General features: G+C 49.8%; 2 protein-coding genes across 2 annotated transcripts; one reads left to right on the top strand and one right to left on the bottom strand.

Annotated features, from left to right (window-relative positions):
* Positions 1 to 4,739: 4,739 nt before the first annotated feature.
* Positions 4,740 to 16,649, bottom strand: TMEM127 (transmembrane protein 127). Its single transcript, XM_046661061.1, has 4 exons — positions 16,493 to 16,649; positions 15,765 to 16,082; positions 7,961 to 8,125; positions 4,740 to 7,177 (listed from the first exon to the last, which is right to left on the bottom strand). Exons 2-4 carry the CDS (start codon positions 16,006 to 16,008, stop codon positions 6,870 to 6,872), a joined length of 717 nt encoding a protein of 238 aa, XP_046517017.1. The 5' UTR covers positions 16,009 to 16,082; positions 16,493 to 16,649; the 3' UTR covers positions 4,740 to 6,869.
* Positions 16,650 to 16,755: 106 nt separating this feature from the next.
* On the top strand, positions 16,756 to 21,804 carry CIAO1 (cytosolic iron-sulfur assembly component 1). Its single transcript, XM_046661060.1, has 7 exons — positions 16,756 to 17,085; positions 17,634 to 17,782; positions 17,958 to 18,069; positions 18,184 to 18,272; positions 18,515 to 18,716; positions 19,381 to 19,468; positions 20,316 to 21,804. The coding sequence occupies exons 1-7, from the start codon at positions 16,947 to 16,949 to the stop codon at positions 20,554 to 20,556; spliced, it is 1,020 nt and encodes a 339-aa protein (XP_046517016.1). The 5' UTR covers positions 16,756 to 16,946; the 3' UTR covers positions 20,557 to 21,804.
* The last annotated feature ends 1,464 nt before the right edge of the window (positions 21,805 to 23,268 follow it).

Raw genomic sequence — 23,268 nt, 5'->3', positions numbered from 1 at the left:
AGCATTACTCATAATAGCCAAAACATGGAAACAACCCAAATGTCCATCACCTGATGAATGGGTAAACAAAATGTGGTATATACCTACAATGGAATATTATTCAGCCATAAAAAATAATGAAGTACTGATATATGATGCAACATGGATGAGCCTTGGAAACATTATGCCAAGTGGCAGAAGACAGATACAAAAGGCCACATATCCCACTTATATGAAATGTCCAGAATAGGCAAATCCATTGAGACAGAAAGTATATTAGTAATTGCCAAGGGGCCTGGGGGAAGCAGGAATGGAGAGTGACTACTGATGGGTACGTGTTCTTTTGGGGGTGATAAAAATGTTCTGGAGTTATTGGTGATGGTTGAACAACCTTGTGAATATACTAAAAACCAGTGAATTATACTTTACAAGGGTACATTTTATGGTATGTGAATTGTACCTTAATAAAAAGAAATGTGGCAAAAATGTCAGCAATTGGGAAACCTAGCTGAAAGGTGTATGGGAACTCGTTGTCCTATTCGTGCAACTTTTCAGCTAGTACAAAATTTTTTCTAAACAAAGTTGTCTTTTAAATGCTTAAAATAAATTCAAGGTCATTCCTTCTTGATCCCCCAGAGTGAAGGGTGGCATTCCCCACTCAGGAAGTCAGATGGCAGAACTTTCAAGTTATCTAGTTCAGCCCCTCAGTTACAAATGAGGAAACTGAGTCCCAGAGAGAGATGTCTGCCAACGCATCTAGTTGGTAACTAATTATCCTCTCACACATTTCAGATTGCTATTCCGTCCTTTTCTCTAGAGCAGTTTATTTTTCTTCCACTTAGAATGCTCATCTGGACGCTCTCCAATTTCTCAACATCTTTCTGAAGTATGTAGGTTGGAGAAGAAAACCCACCATAGAGACATGTTAGATATTGAACATGTGTAAGACATCATTCCAAGATCAGAAAAAATTTCAGTATGGAGGAATTAATGCAAAAATGTACCCAAATGGTGGCACATGGCATCAGCCCCACTGCCTTCTGCTCGTCTGCTGCTGCCCACTCCCTCCTCATCCCATTGGGCTGACTTCAGAATGGAGATGTGGGGGTGGGACTGGAGTTAGGTAGGCGGTTCCCCAAAACAGCCAGGATGTGTGCAAGCTGTGTCTTCAGGAGTGCCAAGCACTACCCAAGCAAAGCATTGAGCTCAGAGTGGGAAAGAAAAACAAAATCGGGGAAGTCAGAAGCTGGGCGGGCATTGGAATGGAGCTGGAAGAAAGGGGCAAGCAAAAGAAACAATTTCCAAGGATAGGGCCAGTGTAATGAAGGCCCAGTTTGCCTATTTGAAAGTGGGCAAAACTGATTTCAAGGCTCAGCCCTGTTCAAAGATAGGACACACACAACTTCTGTGAGAAAGCAGAGCTGGTCAGTGGCTGATTGCCCTATTATCACAGTAAGGAGGGCTGAGGGAGAGACTATGGGAGTCTCATCTCCATTTCATAGGCTCATGCCAGCAAAGATCTCTGATTGGTGTAGGCCTTGCCCTTGTGCTCCCACATCCCAGTCACCATTAGTGGCACCATCTCTGAATCCAAGACCACACATGTAACCAACCTCATCCTGGGCCATGGTATGAAGCTGCAAGTTCTTGGCCACAGTTCAGGGAAAGGGACATGATCTAAGTTGGGCCAAAGTGACTCATCTCAGGCCTTAAACAATAGGTTAGTGTGAGCCTGGGGCTGCTGGTGGCCATCTTCACTACCTTGAGGGAGACTGCCTGAGCCCATGAGTGGAACAGACAGATGGAGAGAAATCCTGTCTTCACATCATCATTTGAGTCCCTGGATCCAGCCAAGTTGCCTTTTCAGTTACATGAACCAATAAATTCCCTTTAATTAAGACAGTTCTGTGTTGAGTTCTGTATCTTGCAGCTCTAAGTGTTCTGACAATAACCATGGCATTCCAGGCCCTCACAGGCTGGGCCCATCCACCCAAGCACTCCCCTCTAGTGGGTATCACCACTGCTCAAAATACTGACTCAGTGTTCCCCAAAGCCCATCCCTTTCTTTCGTGCTTTCACACCATTGATTACACCATTCTCTCATGAAAGCCTACCCATTTTTCAAGACCCATATAAAGTCTCTCCTCCTTCATGAAGCCTTCCTGGACCATTACAGTCTTGAGGGGCATCAAGTGCCCCTCGTCAGGTTTCCTCTTTCCTGACAGTTGGATCGTTAGGCCCTTGACGGCAAGGACTGTATGCATTAATATCTTTGCATCCTTCACAAAGCACATTGTGTTCAGTGTATTTGGTGAGTGAACACTGCATAAGAAAGCATGACTCCCTGGCCCAAATGAACTTATAATGTAAAAAACAAGAAAGACATAAAACCTGTCAACATAATAGAAATAGTATGTATGTGTATCTGAGTGCACACACACGCAAATTTCCCTCACCACTCTGCCAGAGCACAAAGAGGCAAACAGGTGGGAAAGGATGAATAAGGGACACCCTCCCTCTTATTAAAACAAAACCCACCCACCACCCCAAGGTTATTCCAGAAGGAAACCCCCCACCAATAGTGGTGGCACTAGAAAGCTAGGTGAGAACCCCAAGAGGAAGGTAAAACCAAACTGGGGAACTGGGCTACAGGGTCTAGCCAGACGTCACCACGAAGAAAAGGTCCTTTACTGGATGCTACTGCTATTTTGCTAGAGAGACAGAAAACAGGAAGCTTCCAAACAGGCACACCTTCAGGCCCTGTTCTCATAGTGCCGTACAAGCCCTTAAACAAGATGGAACCACAGACACCTCTTTGAAAGTTCTTTCATGACTGAACTCTTCAGACTCATGGTTGGGCTGAGAGAGAGATCTCTCCTTGAACACCTTACGGAGGCCCTCATCCTCCACTGTGTTGTTTTCCCACTCAGCTGAGTGGGCTGACCAGGCCAACAGAAATCCTTCCTGAGGAAACCGCCCCTCCCTCTGGCCCCAGCAACAAAGCCAAGCATTTTCTCCAAAGCTTACTGTGAGGAACTGGTATTTTAATTCTCAAACCGTGTCCCTAATAGAGTGTCTTCACTTCAGGTGGACCCACTCAAAGAGGAGACATGTTCTCCCCTAAATGCACCTCTCAACTCCTGTTAAAATGCCATTCCCACAGAAAACACAGGGGAGGAGGAAAGGTTCCTGGCTATTTGAAAACAAGGGCCACAAAGTTTATTAATTCCTTTGTGTGGTCTCACAAAACCTTGTGACCCATTAATTTAGTGGCTGTGTCTGTGGACATTTAAGGGTGAGATGTCAGCTGAAAGGATTCTCATCTTAAGATAACTTCTCTCTCCCAAGACACAACCACCTCTTCCTCTGTTCCCAAGGCTCTCTCCTTCTGCCCTTCACATCCCACATCTCATGCAGGAGCTCTTCTAGGCCTGTACCACTGGCTCCTCATCCATCACGTGGCAGGGACCGGGGCTCCCAGCTTCCCTACTCCAACACCTGGCTGAGACACACCAGGTCCAGAGGACCAACTATGACTGCTCTCTCCTTCCTCTTCTGCCAGGTCCCAGGTCCTCCACACCATTTCCCATCCGTCCCCCACTTCCCACGCCCTCAGACTCTTCCACTTACCTCCAGGCTGACCCTCCTTTATACTGTCATGAGCCATTAAAATAAACCTGGGTCCCTCTTTTCTCAAAATCCTCCCGGGGCTCCCCACTGCTTTTAGTGCCTTAAATGGGCCCCTGTCACCTTTCTAACCTCTTTTCTCACCACGTCCTGGCCACCAGTTGTGCTTCTGCTCTTGCTATTCCCTCAGCAGGAAGTCCCTCCACCCCACCTCCAAATACTCTCACATAAACCAGCTCAAGCTGCTTCCTCCATGAAGCCTTTCAGAATCACTCCAGTCAGAACCAGCCACCCCTCTTGGCACAGCACTTTTCCCAGCTGTCCATCAGACCACTCACTTCACTGTGCCTTTTCATGGACAAGTCCCTCTCCTGAACTAAGAATATAAAATCCTTGGAGACAGGAACCCTGAAGGACATTCCTCTCATGGTGCCGAACAGTGCTTTGTACCCAACACAAGGCACCTTTCATAAATGTCTGAAATGAAGTGAAATGAGAGAGAACACATTCCTAGCACCCAAGACATATGCTCTTCCCAGGAATAAAAAAAGAACACTGAAATGGGCTGCTCCTCAAAGGGAGCTCCAAGCTCTTACCACAATACATTTGGGGCCCGGTGAGACGGCTCAATGTATGAATGAATGAACGAAGGGAATGTGTGTAACCGTTCGAGGCACTGACACTGAAAAGTTCTTCTACAAGTTATACTCCCAGAACTGCTTCCACTCACAGGCCTCTCCCCGTAAGTAATCATTCCCTGTGGTTTCAAAAGAAAGTGCGGTTTCTTCTGCTAGCCCTAGCCCTAAAGAAGTCTGCTTTTTCCCACGCAATGGCTAGTGCTCCGAAGCAGCTCTCTTTTCTGCAGCTAACCAGCAGATGTAGAGAGAGGAGCTCAAGGTGAGGTCAAAGGCCTGGGCAGGAGGCGTCCATGGCTCCTAGCTGTGGCCCTTGGTGTGGAAGTGGTCAGGATTAGGAGGATCGTACAGGTGGGAATGCCTTGCATGGAGTAGGCACATGCAAGTCCCTTCTAACTTTTTTTAAAATTACATACTTCATCATTTTCTCCTGCTTCTCTAAGAGGAAGGGAACAAATCAAATCAGGGAAACTGCAACAAAAAAACGACAGGGAGCCATTGGCATTTACATTCTTATTTGTGGTTTCTGGTTTTTTGTTTTGTTTTGCTTTTTAATTTTTTTTCTAGAAAAAAAAACACAACCAGGGGAATTTATATGACAAACTATCAGTGTCAGGATGGCAGGGGAAAAGAGAAAGAAAGGCCAGAGGCATGGGAAGCTAATAAAAACCAGGCTCCAAATCATGTGGAACGGCCCACAGGGTCACGTCCGGGTCCTCATGAGATGACCGGTCACATGGCATGCTTGTTCAGTGCGCGGTCTCCTGGTCTGCCCGCTCGGACACCCATGGTCAGAGAGAGCTGACCACACCCTGGAAATCTCACATAGACAAACTCAGGCTTTACAGAAAGACAAGACTTAATTTAGCTCCTTGGCTTTGTGCTCAGGTATCATATGGCAGTCTTTCTTGCCTAAGAAGAGAGTCTGGAAGAGTGTGAGAGTCAGCATGGGACACACTTTGGCATAACAATGAACTCCAGGCAGCCGCTCACTCATGTGTGGATATGCTCTTCACTACCCACACACCTATCTGTCCAGACATCCCCAGGCAGTCTGCCAAAGAAGGACAAGGGAAATGACAGTCGCTTTCTAGCCACAGTTCAACAGTGATGTCCATTCTCCAGTCTTGCTCTATCACCTGGGGGAGGAGACTGGGATCCATCTGCTTTTCAACCCAGCACTGGACACTGATTCCAAAGAAACTTGGCCATCTGGATCCACACTGAACGTCTCAAGTTTTCCCTCTTTATGCCCCAGATGTCAGGGCAGAAAATTCAGCCAGATCCAGAGCCACACATGTGGTAAACAGGATAGCCAGAGTGATGGCTAGGCAAGAAAGAGCCAGTAGCACACTGCAAGACCAGAGTACATTCAAGAAGGGGAAAGGGGCATGCAGCAAGCTGTTGCCCCAAGTCATGGTCTAGGGGACACACTGAGCCTGAGGGACACAGGCAGGTCCACTAGTCTGACAGGGTGGTTCTGACACCTCACGCAATGGGGCCCCACTGGTTGGGGTTCCTATGTGGAGAGTGGTGGGTTTCCCACCCTGCTGTGGCCCCTGTTCCTGCACGGAGGCCAGGTTACATCTCAGTGCCACAGTCCTGAGGAGCACCACGCTGGCCAGCCAGCCAGGCAACAGTCCTCAGCCCCTTGGGCTGACAGGGCTCTGGGTTCCACAGGAAGGCCCCAGGGAGCCGTGGTCACTGGGAGGGAGGGAGCAAGGGGATAGGGCTGCATTCTGCAGGGAGAGATTCAGGGAAGAACTACCATGGGCTGGAAGGAGCTGCGGCCCAAAACACTGCAGAGCCAAAGGGAACAGGATAAATATCTGAAAAATGACAACAGTCTTGTCGCTAGTTTAAAAAGAGAATATTGTTGCTGTTGGTTGGTTGTTTTTTTTTCCTTTTAAAACCACTCACATTTTAAAAGGTGAAGGGGCTGGGGAGATTCAGCCCCCTTCACTCTGATCCTTTATGGGCACCAGGTGCTGCTCTCCTTGCCTGGGCTCCAGACACCCAAGCAAGGGCAGGACGGGAAGAGCACCAGCTCTGCCTCCCAGCAGCAATTCCTTCTCCCTGTAAAACCAGAACACACTCGATGGGAAGTCCAAAGACTAAAGTGCAGAGAATTCCACAGAGTGCGCGGCCTGGTACTCGGCACTCCAAGAAGGAATGGGGGGGGGGGCCGGGGTCAGCCCAGAGCCACAGCTGTGGAACACACGGTGACTATTATGAAGCATGCCTGCAGGGCACAGTCCCTGTTCCCTTGGGCCCTGTTGACACTTCTTCTATCTGGGACTGTCCACTGTCAGCAGCTCCCCAAGGAAAGTCCTGGTCTCAATGAAGGGAGAAAACTCGTAAGACCATCCCTGGTTGGTAATGTAGTGACTGTGAAGGGAGGGGAAGGTGGCAAGAGGGGAAACAGTGCATTATATAAAATCGGTGAATCCCAGGTTTCGAGAGCAGGGATCATGAACAACCCTAAAGGCAGAGTCTCTCCTGGGGAAGGTTTGGTGAAGATGGTCAGGATCCTACCAGTGAGGCCTGCTGGGGAAAGGAGCTCCTCAGGGTGTGAGAGGCGCTGCAGAGTGGGGGAGGGGTTGCAGAGGAAGAAAGCCCAGGCTGGCATTAGGGTGTGTAGGCCGGAGGCGGCTGGAATTGGTTGATGACTTCATACTCTGCTGGGTAGGGCTCATTCTCCTCCATCTCGGACAGCAGCTCCAGCGCCTGCTCCTCTTCCTCCGTGGGGTAGTGGCGCAGGAGGTTGGCTGCTGTAGCCAGGATTGAGGCTCCGCCAGCTCCTGCCACCAGGTAGAAGCTAACAGCAAAGGTGACATAAACCTGGGAACCATGGTACTTCTTATGTTGCTGTTGCTGGGCCAGGATGAGTTCGGAAGCCCAGTAAGAAAAACCGATGACAGTGGCACACTGCAGGACTGGGGGACAGAGGAACAACACAAAAAGGGGGTTAGCAGGCACCCTGCAGCCGGGATGCTTAAGGAACCAATTGCAGCCTCGCTACTCAAACCCCATTCTCAGAGAACCTGCCTGGCCCCAGGCCCTGCAAGGGGGAGCTCTCTTGGCCATAGGATTCTCAGGCTGGGGCTGGGGACGGATACCTGACCCTGTCTGGGCCAGGCAGATTCTGTCTGTCTTAAGAATCTGGAATTGGGCTGCTAGAAGTCAGGGGTGCTTGAAAGGAAGAGACAAGGTCATGCAGTTTGGGAGGGCAGTTGGCACCACCGTAGTCAAATCAACACACCCGCCCAGTCCTGAGCGAGGAGAGAAGCCATGTACAAGCAAAGACGACTGGTCTGCAGGGAAAGAGGAAGGGGGAGGAGAGAGAATCCACTGACAGCAGGCTTTCCAAGGGAGATACAGTGAGATACTCTGGTTCCTTCCTTGCTCGTTCCAGGACCCACGAGCCCGGCTGATCTTCAAATCCAGTTCTTAGAGAGCCATGAGATTTCTTGTGCACTTCTAACAATATTCCCTCCCTACAGCTGGGCCAAGTGGGTTTGTGGTCCTGGCAGGCGTACATGCAAATGACGGAAGCAAGCTGCTATCACGCCCCAATGCTCTGTGAAAGGCTAGAGCTGAAACGAGCATCTGGAACAGTGTCTGCTCATAGAAACGCCTTCATCCCCAACTGCAAATCCAGGCAGGATGCCCCGACCCTGGGGTAGTTCCTCCCCCATTGAGAGCAGGCCCGGGTTTACCTGTGAGGATGTGGGCGAAGGCATAGCGACGGGTGATCTTCAGGGCTGGGTGCTTGGGCCCAAAGACATCCAGAAGGAACGCGGAGAGACTACACAGGATGCCCAGGAAGCAGAAGGCAGCAATGACCCGCAGGAGCAGTACTGTCTGAGGATTCATGCAGAAATCTGTATAGGGAGAACCAAATCTTCAGGGCCTCAAGCAACAGCCTAGTGTAGGAAGTCCTCACCTGGGAGAAGTTTGTCTCCCTCTGCCACAGTCCTAGGGAGCCAGGGAGGCCCGGAGGGAGCAGTCTTAGCTCCTGCTCCCAGCTGCAGGAGGAGGTGGAACAGCCTCCGTATTAGCAGACAGGAACCCTGGGTGGTTGCTCCCACGTGCCTCAAGTCCTTCTTCCCTTCCAAACAAGACAACTCTAAGTGCACGATTCCACTTCATTGTACTTGCCACACTCTTCTAACCATTTTTAAAGACCCTGACGATCAATCCAACATGTTAACCCATTTTGCTAAAGCATGCTTTGGGCTAGCAGAAAAAGTCCATTGACTTCTGAGCTGAGGCAGCCAAAGAGGCTAAGGGCAGAGGCTGATTAACGCCAATTCTCTATCCAGTCACTCATTCTTTCACTTTTTGTTCAAAAAGAAGCTGAAGCAGTTTAGAGAAATGTGTAATTACAAGAGAGTACTAACTAAATTAGGAAAGGTGGCAGACTGGACCTTCACATTTATTTTTGCTCCCTACCTAAACTCTACGAAAACCAAAGAAAAAAAATTTTAAGGCATAAACCCATACCAAGAGGAGAAAAGCAAAACAAAATTCTGGAAACTGGAAAGTAAAGGGACTTAGAACTACTTAGAACTGACAACAGACTAGAGACGCTGAAGTGTACGCGAGAAGTAGGAAAAGCGAAGAAGCAACTAGATTTACACCAGAAAAGCCTGAAAGGCTCAGAAATTGACAGCACCAAATACCTTCTAAAATGAGGGCAAAGCCATTAAGGGGTGTGTGTTCTACCAAAATGAGGGAGTCAAGCAAGGGAAAGGAAGATGCTCAAACAGGGCACTCAACATTCAAAGAGTCCCCAGGGTCATGGTGAAGGGAGGTCCCAGGACAACAACTGTATACCCGATACCTAGAGCAACCTATATTTCCTTCTAGGACTTAATACCATTTTTGTTTTTTTAAAATTTCATCTAAACAACACTGTCAGTTCCCTCTGATATCTATGCAAACTGCCATAGTTCCCAGAAACACACAGACAGAATAAAGGCTGATCTAAAAAGAAACCACTTCAAGCTTTAATAAAAAGTAGGCAATGGGCCTTAACTTCCTCTCCTTCCTCTCTTCCAGCCAGTGGCAAGCTCTTCTTTCATTTAGGCCATTGGTCACCAAGTGATTTAGGAAAATTTGGAAAGGGCTGGCAAGAGTTAGACTATAGGCTCCTTCCCTGAGTCTTGATCTCAGGCTGAGAGGCTGTGGGATGGTAGGCATCTCTCTCTAGTGCACATCCAGAATCACTGGGGTGCTGGTTGAAAGCATGTTTCCAGGCCCCAGAGATTCTAAGCTCTCAGTCTGGAGCAGAGTCTAAGAATCTGGATTTTAACAAGCAGCCCAGTTAATTTCCACGCAGGTGGCTCAAGCCTTACACTCCAAGAAACACTGATCCTGGACCCAGGGGAAGGTGGGTCCAAGAACCTGGGGAGGGGGGACCTGGACCCCACAAAGCAGACTCAAACCAACAGACATTGGCATCACGGGGTCTTGGGCAGAGGGCCCGGCCTCGCACACCAAAGAACCAGACATCAAGAGGCCCTGGGCCTTTGTGACAGCATGCATTCCCTGCCTCAGGCTCCGAATTCACCAGGCAGATGTTGGCTGAGCCCGCACAAGACTCATATGCTTCAGTCTGGCTTCAAGTCAACCACTATGCTGCCCTCAGAGCTGCTCTCTGTCACTCTCTTGTCAACTGACCGTTTTGGGCCCAATCATCCAGCCTGAGTGAAAGCGTACAGCCAGGAGGCTTGCCTGTGCTTTTAGCTCTGCCAGCAACCAAGACCAGCCTTCACTGAACCCGGCCCTGCCCAGCCTAAGACAGCACTGGGCACCTGAAAGAGTCTAGAAACCCACGGGGCTCCCAAAGACGGGGGCTGTCTCCTGACTTTATTTTGAATATTGCTAAAAGCTCTCTGTGATAGTTCTTCTTGATGTCCACATGGCATGTAGCAGGGACGGGGCAGGACGAAAGTGTTCTTTTAGTGCTTGCAAGAATAACCTGGGAGCAGCAGAGCGTGAGGGCTTACATCACAGTGCACTCTGCAGCAGGCTGTGTGCAGATTCCACCCGCGTTACTCATGGTGGCCAGGCACTGGGGCGGTGCTTTAATTGTGGTTCTGAAAAATCAACTCAGTTTTAACTGAAAAAAGTACTACATGAGGGCTTCAAAGATACTTTCTTCAGCTGCACTGTGAGTACAAGATTTCCATTCTATTAGCATCCTTAAAAATGTACATCTTTCGGGGCTGGCCCCGTGGCCGAGTGGTTAAGTTCGCACTCTCCGCTGCAGGCGGCCCAGTGTTTCGTTGGTTCGAATCCTGGGCGCGGACATGGCACTGCTCATCAGACCACGCTGAGGCAGCGTCCCACATGCCACAACTAGAAGGACCCACAACGAAGAATATACAACTATGTACCGGGGGGCTTTGGGGAGAAAAAGAAAAAAATAAAATCTTAAAAAAAAAAAAAATGTACATCTTTCATATACACTATGTGTCTGATGTTTCATAATACACTTATTTGAATAATAAAGACTTGCATATGATACAAAGCTTCAGAGAGGACGTCCTTCCCCTTCCAGATGTCCAACCACCCTTCTTAAGAGACAATCATTGTTGGCAGTTTCTTTTGTACCCCTCCAGAATAGCCTGTGCACGCAGATGGGTCAAATGTTATTTTAGTCAAGCCTCACTCCGCTCTGGGGGCTTCATCACACAGCTCAGATGAGAAATCGGAGGCTCCTGGAGGTTAAGTGACTTCCTCCAGGTCACACAGCACAGAGCCAGACCCCAAACTTGGGTCAGGCTCACTTGCATCATGATGCTAGGAATTACCAAGCACCAGAGTTAGCTATTTTATTTTTCCCTGATGGAGATAATCAATCAAATTCTGAAGAGGTATACTTGAATGAAGGGTCAAAAGCTAATACGAATGCTGTCAGAGCCACCCTCAGAGCCAGCAGCTGCTGAGCTCACCAAGGGAACAGCTGGAAGCATGAAATCTTTTAGGCAAAAGTTTTAGGTCATTAAGCGATGAAAAGGGCTCATACTGGGAATTATTGGGCAAAACCTGCTTGGTGTGGTCTAAGTTTCTGCAGGCATCAGAATCTGGCTCTTAGAAACAGGGGGGACACCAGAAAGGCACCAGACTTGGCATCAAATCTTAGACCTACCACAGACTACGTTACCTTGAGCAAGTCACTTAATTGCCCTTGGCCTCTGCCCTCTCATCTATCAAATGAAAGCAGTAACACCTGACCCTTCTACAAGGGGCACATGGGGAGAGTCAACTCAACTGGGCCACAAATGAGCAGCCACTTGTACTGTTACTGCCCCACTACCTTTGCATGGGGCTGTTTCAGCTGGGCCACAGCAGTGTCACCCATGGTGTGCCTTTCCTCCTTGCACCGAGACTCCCTCATCCACACATCAGTCAGTGTGGGCCAGAGAAAGAGCCCACTAGAGCCAGACTAAGGATGTGCCCCACCAGAGTGATGACGCAATACAGAGAAGGGGCTTTTGACCCCAAATTCAAACAGGTTTTGTTTCAAAGTGACTGCCTTTCTTGACTCCAAAGCTGTGAGTAAACCCTCAGGCTTGGTGGGGAAACCAAATGTAAACTTCCACGGAGTGATGCTAATACACACCCCAGAAGCCTGCCCCACATCCTAGGCGCTCTTTCATCAGAGGGTCTCGGAGCACATAGAGAGGACAGCCAGGGCTATCCCACACACGCTCAGAACCCAGCGCTGACTCTCCTGGGGGCAGGATCTCAATGTCTCCTCCTCTCCTGCCCTGCCGGACATCAGCATGACAGGCAGGGCAACGAATATCTGCTCCCTTGAGAGAGATGCTAAAGAGAAACAAAATTCTCAAATGTTATGTATGTATTATTTTATTTGTGGAGAGAAATGGCACCTGGGGCAGGGTCCTAATTTGAAATTCAAACCAGTGGTGCAGTCCACTACACTCTGGTAAGACGGCAAGCACATCCTATCCTCCAATTGTGCTGTGGCCTGTTTATTTTGGTAAGTATTGCTTGACTGTCCCCTTCAGTCACCAGGGAAGAAGGCAGCTGCTGTGTAATAGGATCCCAAGAAACTGACTTTGCCCAGGGTCACTGGTGAGTCACTGGGCTGGATTTGTTTTGAAGGCCCTGGCTCTTCCTGTGTACCTGCCCATCGCCTCACCGCCTCCTGACCCAGACAGGCTGCAGGCAGGAAGGTTAAAGTGGCTTCTGGCCAGTTTCCTTCTTCTGTCCCATCCCCCCTCCCTTCCCCCACTCAATGGAGTTTCTGTGAATTAGAGGAACTTCCACAGCCCCAGTCCTTCTCAGCGCTCATCGTCCCCACTGTGACTCTTTAGCTTCCAGATAGGTTCTGCCACAGGACTCCGACAGGGCCCTCTACTGCCCGGCTGGTTCTTCACCACAGATACCAATGGTCTTGGCTGAGCTGCCTCTGAGGACAGGCCCCACAGGATGCGGAAGTGCCACGTGCCTCAGTCACCACCCTTCAGGCATACCAGCCCTCCCTGGAAGGCCCTTGATCTTCCAGTGGCTTGCTGTCAATCATGCTTCACCTGACTTCAAATCCCAAACTTCCTCATTCTCCAAAGATGCTTCCTGAGGCTGTTGTCAGTGCTGCCCTTTGCTGGCCATACTTGAGAGGCAGAGAGGGATTGGGGCTCCCCCTCTTGGGGCCACTAAATGTCTGAGGATGTCTCTGGACTTGGGCCAGGCCAAAGAGCTATGTAAGAAGCAGGCACCCCCTGGGGAGTGGAAGAATTCAGGACAGGATCTTTTGAGCTGGCCTGCATTTGCTACAGGCTCTGGGGCTCTGCAAATGGCAGAGGGAGATGAGTGGCTTTGCCTCAGGATCACCAACTTGAAAAAGCACAGCTTTGGCTAGGCTTGTGGAAAAACCTCAACTAAAATGGGGAAATAAGCCTTGGACAGCTCTGACAGAAGGAAAAAGAAACACAGAGCGCACTAAGGTGTGGTAGTAAGAGTGGAGTCAATGCCACACAGATCAGCTGTGTGCCCCTGAGCAAGTTAACTGACCTCCCTGAACCTGAGACCTTTGTAAAGTGGGGCTGATGACAGTGTCTGCCAAGTAGAGATATTGCTTAGGAGAAATTAAGCCAGGCAGGGAGTGTGCTTAGCACAATGCCCGGCACTCAGGCAGAGGGCTGGGAAATGGGAAGGCACTACTGCAAAGCCCGCTGGCCCTGCCCACTGCCCCACTCCCCATCACCTGCAGAGACCTGGCAGTGTCTGTTCTCCCTCTGGATGCATCTAGAGGCACCAGATCTGTGCCCCACAGCTCTGCTCCCTCCTGAGATGGGGAATACGCCAAGCTTCCACGCTAGGACATGTTAGGTCCTGAGGATCGGCATAATCGCACAGGATAGCATATGTCTGAAGGCCCACTGGGTACCAAAAAACAACAGGTACAGAGAAGCAACCAGGGACCTCCTGATTCTTCCCTTCTGTGACAGCTCTTGAGGTACCACTGTCAACTCTCCTATTAATGGACAGCAAGTGTTCCTAGCTTGCAACGGCCAAGAGATGGCCACAGGAAAGCAGGTTGAAACCATCCATGGATTAAGATCCCTAAACACATGTGCAAACGTGATGTAAAGGTTAAGGCAACCTGCTTTATAAAAGACAAAACCTGGCTTGAATAATTTCTCAGAAAAGATAAATATATAGGTGAACAAAGGAGAACCGGCACCAAGAATTCATTTTTAATTTTTACACGCCTTTGATGAGAATGCACACTAAAGTGGTATCATTGTGAGCTCATTCCTTATAACAGCTGAAGTAAAATAAAGGTTAAGAAACATAACATCATTGTAAAACGACAGCATCATTTTATACTGGAGTCAACAGATGTGACCTAGACTCAGCTGTGTCACCCCCAGCTGTGTGGCCCTGGAGAGAGCACTTCACTTCTCTGAGACACAGCTTGCTGGACCTCTGAAATAAGGACATGGGATCAGCTTGCCTCTCCCTCCATCACACGAATTTTATGAGCCTCCCCAGCATGATCTGAAAGGGAGAAGAATCGTGGACTCTCTCCCAGTTTGTAGGAGACACCAAGCTCTTGAAACACTGAAACACCAGCGCATCAACTATAAAGTCTAGATGAAGTGGTGGAAAAGTAGCAGCTGTGCTTCAAAGAAAGCAAGGGCGGGGGATGCGCTGAGGGAAAAACCACCCAGACTCAACTCAAGCTTGATGGCCTTTCTGCCATCAGCTACACGCCAGTGAAAAAGCGGCATGTCCCAAGGCCTCCATCATGTGTATAATTTGGTCTTAATGAGGCAACCCAGAAAAGGCTATCATCACAGTGAAACCTGGAGACAAACCAGAATGTTTCTCTACAAAATCATCCTAAAGCCTCAGAAACTCCAGAGAGACGCAAAACAGTACGAGAACTCTCCGAGAAAGACAACATTAGGCTACAGGATAAGGCTTTTCAGCCTAGACCTGCAGAAATGGTACATGATCCAAGGCACAGAGGAGAACTTGACCTTTTTACCAAATCCCAGGGCCTGAATCCTTAAAGAGGCAATGCGAAGATACCCAACAGAAAGGGCTTCTGCTATGTGGGGCTTTAAACATCTGGAAGGCATCACAGCCGGGGAGTAGCACAGGGAGAAAATATGAAGACCTTCAAGACTGGTTCAAAAGACCTTGGCAGTGATGAACTGTGCTGTTACTAAGGGCTGTCTGGGGTCTGCTGACAATTTTTTGGGTAAAAGCCAGGCAGTGCAGTCCTGCCCTCACACCACACAGCCCTTATCACTGGAGACAGGGCTGCGCATGATAAGCTTCGGGGCTCCCTGGGACAGGCCCCCCTATAGGCGTTGGCCTCCCCTGTGTCCAGTAAAGGGAACAGTCCTTTTCTCCTTTCCTCTGCCTACCTGGGTGGGAAGCACAACGATGAACAAAGCAACCTCACCTCAGTCCAGCACACCTCTAATGGCTCCAGGAGCCACGTTCTGATTGTTTTACCGAGCGTGGCAAAGGAACTGACTGCTGGTTACAGAAAATGCCATACATAGACTCCCTTTTTCTCTAATGAAAATCCGACTACTATAGAACTAGAAAATATCTCTTAAAATCTAGCCATATTAAAAGTTCCCTTTTCTCTATCAATCAGGCTGCCCCAAAGAAACCTTCCTATATCCCACAGGCTGCCTAGAAGGGGACAGCTAATTGTGATGCCTAGCACCCCTATCTTCTCTGGATATACAGCGCCCTTCCTCCGGCAGAATCCTAAAATAGCAGCAGTTCAGATTAGCGTGGCGTGAGGAGTAGGTGCTTGGCTGAATAACATCAGAATTAATGAGAGGCCGGACCCCAAACAGAGCCACCTGGTGGGCAAGAACACCAGGCAGGAATGGGGCTGTTTCCTTCAACTAAGTGCCTGCCCCCGGCTATCTCAGCTCCAGCCCGCACTACATCCTGCTCCCCGCCAAGGAGGCCCTGTCGCACAGAAGGAAGAGGGCCAGCGCGCAGCGCCCTCACCTTTCAGCAGATCCGGGTGCACGTAGCCCAGCACGTCGGAGACCCCCAGCTCCTGGCGGGAACAGGTGCCACCGTGGATGTGCAGCCAGGCAGGCTCGGCGAGGGCGGTGCACAGCGCCGTGATGGACAGGGCGCCTGGCAGCGCCGAGGCCAGGCTACGCTCCGGCTGCTTGGGCAGAGCGCTGCCTCCCGGGCTCCTCCGCCGGCGCCCGCCGGGCAGCCCTGCGCCTCCGGGGGCGTACATACCCGGGGCCGCCCGCCGTTGCTCCGCGGTCGCTGCTGGTCGCCGCCGACCTCCGCGGGGCGCACAGAGCCTGCCTGTCCCGGGGAGGAGAGCAACGCGCTGGGTTCGCGGCAGGTGAGGACAACGCAGTGCTGTCAGGGCCGACCTCGGAGGATTGGGGGTGGGACCTGGGGCCGACAGAGACTGGAGGGCTGCAGGGATTCGGGGGGGCGGGGACGGGGTCCTTGAAACGGGGCTGCGGAGATGCGGGATGAGGACTCGGAGAGGACTGGGGGCCGGCTGGGATCTAGGCAGACTCGAGGGGGAGGGGGGCGGAGGTATCGGCTACTGGTAGCGGAGAGAGCGGGGGTCTCGGCCATCCGGTGCCGAGGGGCGGAGGAACAGGCTGGGCCGCGGGGATCGGGGACCTGGCATCTGGGAACCAGATCTGGGGTGCGACTTGTGCCCAGAAAGGACCCTCCCCACACTGACTCCTGTTCCTCACCAGTCAGCAGGCCTCAGGGCCGGGATGGCGCCGCTCCGTCCCGTCACGGGCTCCTCAGCTGCCCCAGGCAGAGTGATCCCAGGCCCCAAACCCGCAACGCCCGGACCGACCGGGCCCCGATCCACTTCCGGCTTCCTCCACCTCTACCTCCGCATCCTCCGGTTCCCCGCCCCGTCGCGTCACAGCGCAGGGCCTCACGGGACTGGTAGTTCAAGGCGGTCCCAAGATGCTTTCCGCTGGGTGTGGGTTAGGAGGCCGACTACAACTCCCAGAGGGGAGCGCGGCCACATCAGCGGGCGCTTCAGTTCCCCGCACGAGCTGGGCCTCCGGGAGGAAGGGGCTGAACTCGACAGCAGCGGAAGGCCGGAGGGGCGTCGCGGGGGTCTGCGTGGGGGCACCCGCGGTCGGCGCGGCTGACTCTGCCTAGCTCCTCCACACCCTGCGCCAGGCCGCCATGAAGGACTCGCTGGTGCTGCTGGGCCGTGTCCCGGCGCACCCGGACTCTCGCTGCTGGTTCCTGGCCTGGAACCCCGCGGGAACCCTGCTGGCCTCGTGCGGTGGCGACCGTAGAGTCCGCATCTGGGGCACAGAAGGTCAGGCCTGGCCTCGCTGCGAGACCCCTGCCGCCGAGGGTTCCGCGTGCGCATGGTGTGGGGGACAGGCGGGCAAAGGAGAGGAGGGAGAGGCTGCCCTCCAGTTGAACGTTGGCCGCTCTGAGAAAGACTTTTCAGGCAAAAGTGTAGGCAAGTGCTAGAAGCAAAAACGTCAATGGATAGGCTGGAACTGTTGAGGAAATTGTGATAGTTTCTACAGGAAAATGAGGAGAGAAGGGTGGTAGGAAAGTAGCCTGCAGAGTAATTTGCTGCGTGATGGTCAAGTTTGAATTTTATTCCGAGGGCATTTGGGAGCCATAGACAGTTTTAAATCAGGAGGGTGACTCCTCAGATTTGTTTTAGAATGATGCCTCCAGAGGAAGTGGAGTCAGTTACCTCTTTCTAAAAGCATGTTGTTCAATATGAGGCTGGAGCGTTTTCCCCCAGCTTGGCTCCAGTACTAGCCCCCGTTATCGAATGACGTTAGTAGTGCTTCAGCACCTTCTTGTGCATCCAGCTCCAGAGCCTGGCCTGTCCTCTGTTTTTAGGTGACAGCTGGATCTGCAAATCCGTCCTTTCTGAAGGCCACCAGCGCACTGTGCGCAAGGTGGCCTGGTCCCCCTGCGGGAATTACCTGGCCTCTGCTAGCTTTGATGCTACCACTTGCATTTGGAAGAAGAACCAGGATGACTTTGAGGTAACTAGCTTGGATGGGACCAGGATCACTGCCTGTGTCATCCCCATCCCCATCCCCACCCCCACCCGGGCTGGTTCAGGAACCTTAACCAACCCAGGCCAGTTTGGCTGTACCCATGAAAAGGACCCCAGGGGTCTTAGCTGCTGTTATTCTTGTCTGTCTTACCTTTTCACAGTGTGTAACCACTCTGGAGGGCCATGAAAATGAGGTCAAATCAGTGGCCTGGGCCCCATCTGGCAACCTCCTTGCCACCTGCAGCCGAGATAAGAGTGTGTGGGTCTGGGAAGGTGAGTCTGGGTCCCTCCAGGTAAAGTTGGGAGCCAGCAGATGGACATCGCCCTCTGTGTCCCTCAGTCCCTTACAGGATCAGCTCATGGGCTCCTTTCTTTTTTCTCCCACAGTTGATGAAGAAGATGAGTATGAATGTGTCAGTGTCCTCAACTCCCATACACAGGATGTCAAGCATGTGGTTTGGCATCCGAACCAGGAGGTAAGAGTCAGGCAAAGTGTCTTGGTGGGAAGGAATTCTGGTGTGGAGGGTTGTGCCTAGCCTTCCTCCACTTTTCAGCCTCAGCCTGACTTTTCAAGGGATCTCTGTCTGTGACCAAAGGACATTAATCCCTTTATAAAAGCAGACCTCTGGGACTGTCCTGTTCTAGCAAGGAGAGAGACTGGAATCACAGGCACTTCCTGGGCCATACAGACAGGTGCTGTGTTTTCCCTCCCCCCCAGCTGTTAGCCTCTGCCAGCTATGATGACACAGTGAAGCTCTACCGAGAGGAAGAGGATGACTGGGTGTGCTGTGCCACCCTTGAGGGCCACGAATCCACTGTGTGGAGCTTGGCCTTTGATCCCAGTGGTCAGCGCCTGGCGTCTTGCAGTGATGACCGTACTGTGCGCATCTGGCGGCAGTATCCACCAGGCAACGAGCAAGGTGAGGGGCGAGTTGGAGAGCTAAAGGAGACTCATCTCTCGTGAGCTTTACAGTCTACTAAGGGGCCAAGACACCTACATGATTCACGGCAAATTGGGGTAGAAAGGGAGATGTGTCACAAGAGGGCTCCAGAGAGAGTGCTGGAAGAATGAGGGATGCCTGTGTGGAAGAGAGGCCATTTCATCCAAATGTGAAAGGGTGCGTAGGATTTTAACACAAGAAGAATTGAACCTAAGAAGAGAATTCTGAATGAAAACAGAACAGCGTGAGCAAAGGCAGTGAAGGTGGGAAAGCCTAGACTTAGGCCAGGAGCAGTGATTCATTTAGATGGAGCACAGGGTCTAAAGGGGTTGGGGACAAATAAGGTGGGTTGGGCTGCTGGTGGGTGGCCTTGAAAGGCAGGCTAGTCAGACATAGACTGCAGCAAAAAGTTTTTTAGGGAATGGGACATTTCCTTCTCAGAATTCTGCTGTAAAAATACCAGTCTGGCCAGTGTGTAAGGCAGATGGGCAAGGATGGGGACAGAGGTGTGAAGATGAGACTCATGATTGAAGGTGGGGGCGAGGGTGGACAAGTTAGGATCTCCTCTGCAGTGGGGCAGTTACTCCCCTGAGCTGCCCAGGACACAGACACGTGTTAGGCTCAAGAGAAGTCTGTCGTGCAGGGGTGGCATGCAGCGGCTCTGACCCCAGCTGGAAATGTATCTGCACCTTGTCGGGCTTCCACTCCAGGACCATTTATGACGTCGCTTGGTAAGACCTCCATCTCCCCCCCCACCCCCCCACCCCCACCAGTTTGGAGAGATTTTGAGAAGGCAAGACCCTGTGCTGCTCTCTGCCACCTTTGGGAGTACATGGGAATGGAGAGCAGCCACCCTCATGTCTTCAGTCAGGCCCGCCTCCTATGCTGGCTTAGAGCTGGCAGGTCTGGGCTTCACAAGAGCAGGGAACAGACTTAAACCCAGGCCTGCACCTGCGTGAAGATCCCGGGCTGTGAGGGCAGCACCTGCCTTTGGGGCTCACAGAGCACCATACCATCCAGAAATATCATTCAAACTGTGGCTTCCTGGTTGGGTTTTTTATGGTTTGGTAACACTGACTCTACCCTTATGCAGTCTAGAAAAACCACACTATTTACATAGGAGAGTCAGGCATAGGAAATAATCCTAAATAATGAAAAAAGTTGATGTGCATCTAAACTTTATATTAGCAAACATTTGGGAATAACAAAAAACAGACTTAAGGATGGTAAAATTCAATGGCCTACTATATCACTGTGTAAAAAAATGGTGACGAATACTTCGTGACAAGGGAAACTGTTTATGCTAAGTGAGAACAGTGCAATTCAGAATCATATGTAGTTTTCTAGGTTAATTATATTGGGGGAAAACCTAGATGGCAGCACTTGAAGACTCAGGGGGCTCATGCTTATGGCTGTATATTATTTAGGGAAGCTCTTCAGTAAGAGGCTTTTAGCTGAGGCCTGAAGTTTGGGAAGAGAGCAGGCCAGCAACTGTAGAACCACTGTCTTCTACCTAATTTGCCAGGTTGGGGAGGGAGGAGCCACCTGCATACACATTGATGCACGCGTTCCTCCCAGGTGTCAGCTGACAGGGGCCCTGGCTACAGCTTGTGGGGATGATGCCATCCGAGTGTTTGAGGAGGATCCCAGCTCAGATCCGCAGCAGCCCACCTTCTCCCTGACAGCCCACTTGCCTCAGGCCCATTCCCAGGATGTCAACTGTGTGGCCTGGAACCCCAAGGAGCGGGGGCTTCTGGCTTCCTGCAGTGATGATGGGGAGGTGGCCTTCTGGAAGTATCAACGGCCTGAAGGCCTCTGAGCCACCTCAACTTTGGACAGCATCATGGTTCCCCAGAAAATGTCATAAGACTTTTCCAGCCCCTGAGAGGACCTGGGGGAGCATCCTTGACCTTCGTTGCACTTGGCTCTCTTCCATTCAGACTTGGGTAGAAGGGCAGAGCCACAGAACCACTCGCTCTTCCCCTCCTTTGACACAGGGCCCTTGGTAAAGAGCTACAGAACATCAGCACATTGTAGTTATGCCACAGATTTTGCTTGCTTTAGGGCACAGTTAAATTTTGGAGAGTGAATATACTATTTATAATCACTGCATCTATATGTAGGAGGAGTGTATCTCAGACCTTTCTGAAATTGTAAGCTTTTAGAAATAATCCATCTGAGTCCCAAGTCCTGTTTTATATTATAAGGACATTCACAGTTTAAAAGAATTCCATAGTGAGTCTTTTCTGAAATAGGTTCTGCCTTCCCACTGTCTGGGTAAATCCTTGCATTTAAGACATTCAATCAACATTGAAGGAAACTTTTTAATGTAGGCTGGTTTAGAGTAAGAGACACCTCTGCTTTCCCTTAGAAACCCTCATGTATCTTGTGTGCCATTATGCTGTGAAGGCAACTGGGGAATGCTGGAAAATAAATGTGGAAGGACATGAACCCTAAAAGGGAGAGTTATTATTGGCCACAGGCCATACATTGTCAGTGGAGATGAAACTGGGTTCTTGGGTAAAGGGAAGAAATCTTGGAGACAATAATTTGTGGCACTCTAAAGGACCACAGTACATAAACACACAGTATGACCATGGTATTAAATTTTCATGGTGGGAGCGAGTAGGACAAAGATGTCTAGCAAGGCTCCTTAGGGGAGTGATAATGGGAAAAGGTTGTGGTAGGCAATCAGTTCTTCCGCCCCACTCAAGTTGTCTTCTGACACTCCCTTCCAAATGGGTTTCGACTTCAAGTGAAGGCTGCAGCTTTAGGAATAGCCCTCTAAGTTTTCACATCACAGAAATCATGACCTTAGATTTTGGAAAGACAGCTGGGACAGTACCTAGAGCAGTGGTTCTCAAAATGTGGTCTGCAGATCCCTGGAAGTCCTGAGAGCCTCTCGGGGGCATCTGAGATCAGCCGTTCGCACCTTGGCAGCAATCAAGGCAGTGGCACCAAATACTAGTAGTCGTCACTGCCTTGATCTCAGTAAAAATATTGCCAACTTCACTTAGAAATGCCCTTGATAGAATTAACATCCTTAATAAAATTAAATTGTATTAAATCTTGACCTTTGAGATTGCTAAGATCCTGTGACAATGGGAAGCATGTATCCATCATTTCTGCTGAATGATGGAGTAATGCTGTCTTGAGGAAAAAAAGTTGTGCGATTGAGTTGCCAACTGAATTAGCTGTGTTCTTCATGGCATACCATCTTTACTTGAAAGAACTAGCAAACGATGGTATTTAGACTTGGCTATTTGGCAGACATTTTCTGGAAAACGAGTGGAATGAGTCTTTCACTTCAAGGGAAACTGAGTGTTGCCAATGATAAAATGAAAGCTTTCAAACAAAAATTAGAGTTTTTGAAAACCTGTATTGCCACCATAAGCTTGACATCTTCTGAGTGGACTTTTCTGAGGAGATTGGTGGTGATATTAACAAATGTGATTTGTATGATGATATACATGCATTTGGAAAGTCTGCATAATTCAGTGAACCAACATTTCCCAAATGACTAATGCAAGATGTTACAAAATCATTCATGGGCAAGAGACTCATTCCAAGTGTGAGACAGACCAGTGGATTTTAATGTAGCAGAGTACAAAAAGCTCATTGATAAGGTTTCAGATTCCACACTGCCTGTAAGAAACGACCACTTGTGGAGTCTCAGTGTAGTATCAAATAGCCACAATTACCTGAAAAGTCTATTTAAAAGCTCCTCCCTTTTCCAGCTCCATATATGTGTGAAGTCAGCTTTACGTAATTTTACTTCAACTCAATATTCAAGAGATTATAGAAGCAGCTGTGAGACTCCAACTGTCTTCTATTAAGCAAAACATTAAAGAGATTTGCAAAATGTAAAATACCACTCTTCTCCCTGGATGTTTTGGAAGTTATTTTTCATAAAAAGTTAACATAATTAAGTTACTGTTTCTTTAAAATGCATTTAAATTGTTTTAATTTTTAATATAGTAAATATCAATGGATATAATCTAGATAATAAAAGCTCTTTGGGGTCCTTAATTGTTTGTAGTATAAAGGGGTCCTAAGACCAACAAATCATTTGAAAACTGCTGGCCTCATGAAATTATTCTTCAGAATTATCTTCCAAATGTATGCATATTCCTAAAGAACACAGAAGGCAAGAATTTGAAGAGGAAAATTTGTAGATCTGGATTGCAAAATTGGTTTACCAAACTCAGCTGGTGCATTTTAATCCCCCTTCTGGTGCTGCCTCCTTATGGGAGGAGACCCTGCGGATCTTGAGAAAGTTGCTCTCTACCAAAGTTCAGTCTTAGTTCCTGCAATAGTGCTGATCTCTGCATTATATACAGATAGAGGTGGACCAAGGGAATGAGCCCAACTGCAGAGAAGCTGCCGAACACTTTCCCTCCTCCACACTGACTGCAATGGCTACAGATGACAGCCCAACTAAAAAGCAGCCTTGTCCTCTACAAGTGTTTATTATACCCAAGTTCAAAGGCTAAAAAACCCAAATCTTTTTGGCCACAGGCCTTAGGTTGAA

The sequence above is a fragment of the Equus quagga genome, chromosome 5, assembly GCF_021613505.1.
Source record: "Equus quagga isolate Etosha38 chromosome 5, UCLA_HA_Equagga_1.0, whole genome shotgun sequence".
Classification (NCBI taxonomy): domain Eukaryota; kingdom Metazoa; phylum Chordata; class Mammalia; order Perissodactyla; family Equidae; genus Equus; species Equus quagga.
Note: the sequence above shows the minus strand (reverse complement) of the source record. Positions and strands in the feature narration are given on the sequence as shown.